This window comes from Anopheles aquasalis, chromosome 3 (genome assembly GCF_943734665.1).
Source record: "Anopheles aquasalis chromosome 3, idAnoAquaMG_Q_19, whole genome shotgun sequence".
Taxonomy (NCBI): Eukaryota; Metazoa; Arthropoda; class Insecta; order Diptera; family Culicidae; genus Anopheles; species Anopheles aquasalis.
This window is the reverse complement of record NC_064878.1, coordinates 53,831,049-53,833,548: the sequence shown is the minus strand read 5'-3', so window position 1 is coordinate 53,833,548 and position 2,500 is coordinate 53,831,049. Positions and strand designations below refer to the sequence as shown.

The following is a 2,500-nucleotide window of genomic DNA, read 5'->3' as shown; positions in this document are numbered from 1 at the left end:
CCGTTCCCAATAACCCGTCCTCGATGCAGCAGCAGCAGCCTCATCAACCGCACCAACAGAATCATGCAATGCAAACGTCATCGGTCGGGTCGCATGTTCCGCATCAATCATCATCGCTGCAGCCTCCCTCTGCTGCCATGCAGCATCCAAACTTCATGTTCCATCGTCATTCGCTCAGCAATATCACACCTCACAGTGCCAGCTCATTGGCACCGCCAATTTTTCTCTCCAATCTGAACTCCCTCTCGGCCGAAAACTGTTCGGGGGGAGGTAAAAGTGATGGTGGGAAGATGAACTCGAGCTCCACGATGGCAGGTAGAACGGCTAGCTTCGATGGTCAGGCAGGGATGATGGCTGGAAAGCTAAACAACGATCGATGCGTGAAAGATTTCCCCGCTCAAGGTGGTGACGATGGCGGCAGTGGAAACGGCAGCAGCTTAGCTCATAACAACAGCATCGGTGACATCAACACGCGGCTCGAGTTTCTCTGTCGTCAGATGACGGAACAAGCGATCAACTAAGAGGTGAATGTTATAAAATCCATACTGGATGTTAGGGATGAAGAAAAAGAGGAAGAGAGAAAGAGAAAGGCTGCAGAATATGCGACCGTATCTAGAATGCCGGTGTGGCATGATCGAATGAATTTCGAATGGTGATATGAAGGAAAAGGTGGGCCGTTAGCAGCAAGTGGAACAGTAGTGTAATGCAGATCTTAGGTTAAGGAAAAACAGAAATCCATTAAGACGACGTGCTCCCCAAGATAAGGGAGCATCGAAACACACACCCACACACACGTACTACACGCTGTGCTCTGCTTAGAAGATCGTTTAGCTAAGCGAAGCGATTGTTGTTTTAATCAATTTGGTCGTGTAGCTGTTCAAAGTTCAATTATCTCAACTTAAGCGACGATGTTGTGACATGCACTGATGTCTCTCTATCTGTCCTGTCCCCTCAATCTATCTGTTTGTATGTGTGTGTGCATGTATTGGTGTGTGTGCGCTACTGCAGAAGAAGAAAAATGTAGAGCAATTTTTCGCAAAAAACCGCGCAAGAGTCAATAGTATAAGGAAAAGTAGATGCAACGTCTATTTAAGTTCTGTTGAATGGACTAGGACACTCCCAAACACACACCCCTCTCTCAAATAGACATGGGTTAAAAGTGATAGCACCAACACCGTGTGTCTGGTGTGATAGCCAGGGTAGATCTGTTTTTAAATTTTGATGTTAAAACGTGTAGCGTTGATTTCGGTTTTTTGTACATTACATTATTTTTTAAATTCTAGAAGACGAGGCTCCGATAAAGAAGAATGGTATTGGATTGCTCGAGAGTAGCGAGCTCGCGGAATATTGAACATTAAGATTGTAGAGCTATGACGCGGGTATTCTGCTTGATAAAAGAAACAAACAAACAAAACAGGCAGAAAGAGAAAGTATTTATCTTGTTACGTTTTAATTAATTACGTTTTCTTCGTTACGATACACCAGAGCACGCGATTTTTCGTTCACTATAAGTTAGTTGATCAATTGCTTTAGCTGACGCGCCTCTAGGATGAGAATAGAAATAAACGCTAAACTAGCTAGAAAGGCAGTGACAAATCCAAACCGTGAGGATAACAGAAGCCGCCGCGTTAGGTAAAGCGATGAAATCGTTTGTTTACTGTAAAGTGCATAAGTGGTCATATACTGATGGCTGATCAATCTTGACGCTCAGTTGAACGGTTCCTCGTTGCATAGTAGTTGCATTTTAGATGTAGCGAGCATGCAGTTTACCCCAACCATTGAATAAAAACAATAGGCATCGGAATGACACATTCTAGGTGGAAACTAACCCGCAAGGCTGTTAAACCCTCCTTTCGAGTAGATCGCTTGTGATCGGAAGCAAAAAAAGGAAAACTAGGGAATTAACGAATGCGATCGCAGGATCTCGAATAGAGTTTTGCTTTGTAAATTTGAGTGTCGCAATGAGCTATAGCCCTTGAAGTTCTGTTCTCTCTTCCAATATTCAGCGTTCTAAAAGTCTATAAGATCTGGATGTTAAACATTCGCTAGCAGTACAACATTTCCAAATGGAATTAAATATGTTCAAAGGCGTGCGAATTTGCTTGTTCAAGTGAGTTGATTTAATGGTACCATTAGTTAATTTGAGCAATCGAGCGCGTAATTCCGTTGGCTTTCTTTGCATTCGCGAGATTTCTAGATCCTATTCTGTTACCTCTGCCAATGCGCTGCGAACGAATTTGAAATCAAGAGTTCTAATTGCTGCCAAATCTTGTTGTTGACAAACCAATTTCTTATATGATAATGGATAAGAAACAATTTCCACCCAACAGCTCCCCCCGGCGGGGCACCCTGGTTTGTGATGGGATTGTAGTGGATGCGATGCGCGTTGCATGGCATGAAGTTTGCTGGCTAGCTGCGCGAGGAGAAATGTTGATATGGGTGTGATTGTGTGTGATGTTGGTGTGTTTTTTGGAATATATAACCATTTACCGTTGTAGAC

At 43.5% G+C, this 2,500-nt stretch overlaps 1 protein-coding gene across 2 annotated transcripts in view; it reads left to right on the top strand.

Moving 5' to 3' along the window:
- The window catches only part of LOC126574936 (protein Smaug), a 7,408-nt gene extending 5,580 nt beyond the window's left edge, over positions 1-1,828 (top strand). For both annotated transcript variants that reach the window (XM_050235354.1, XM_050235355.1), the window contains one exon: positions 1-1,828. This exon is cut by the window's left edge and continues 257 nt beyond it. In XM_050235354.1, the coding sequence (XP_050091311.1) occupies positions 1-521 (521 nt within the window). In that variant the 3' untranslated portion in view covers positions 522-1,828.
- The last annotated feature ends 672 nt before the right edge of the window (positions 1,829-2,500 follow it).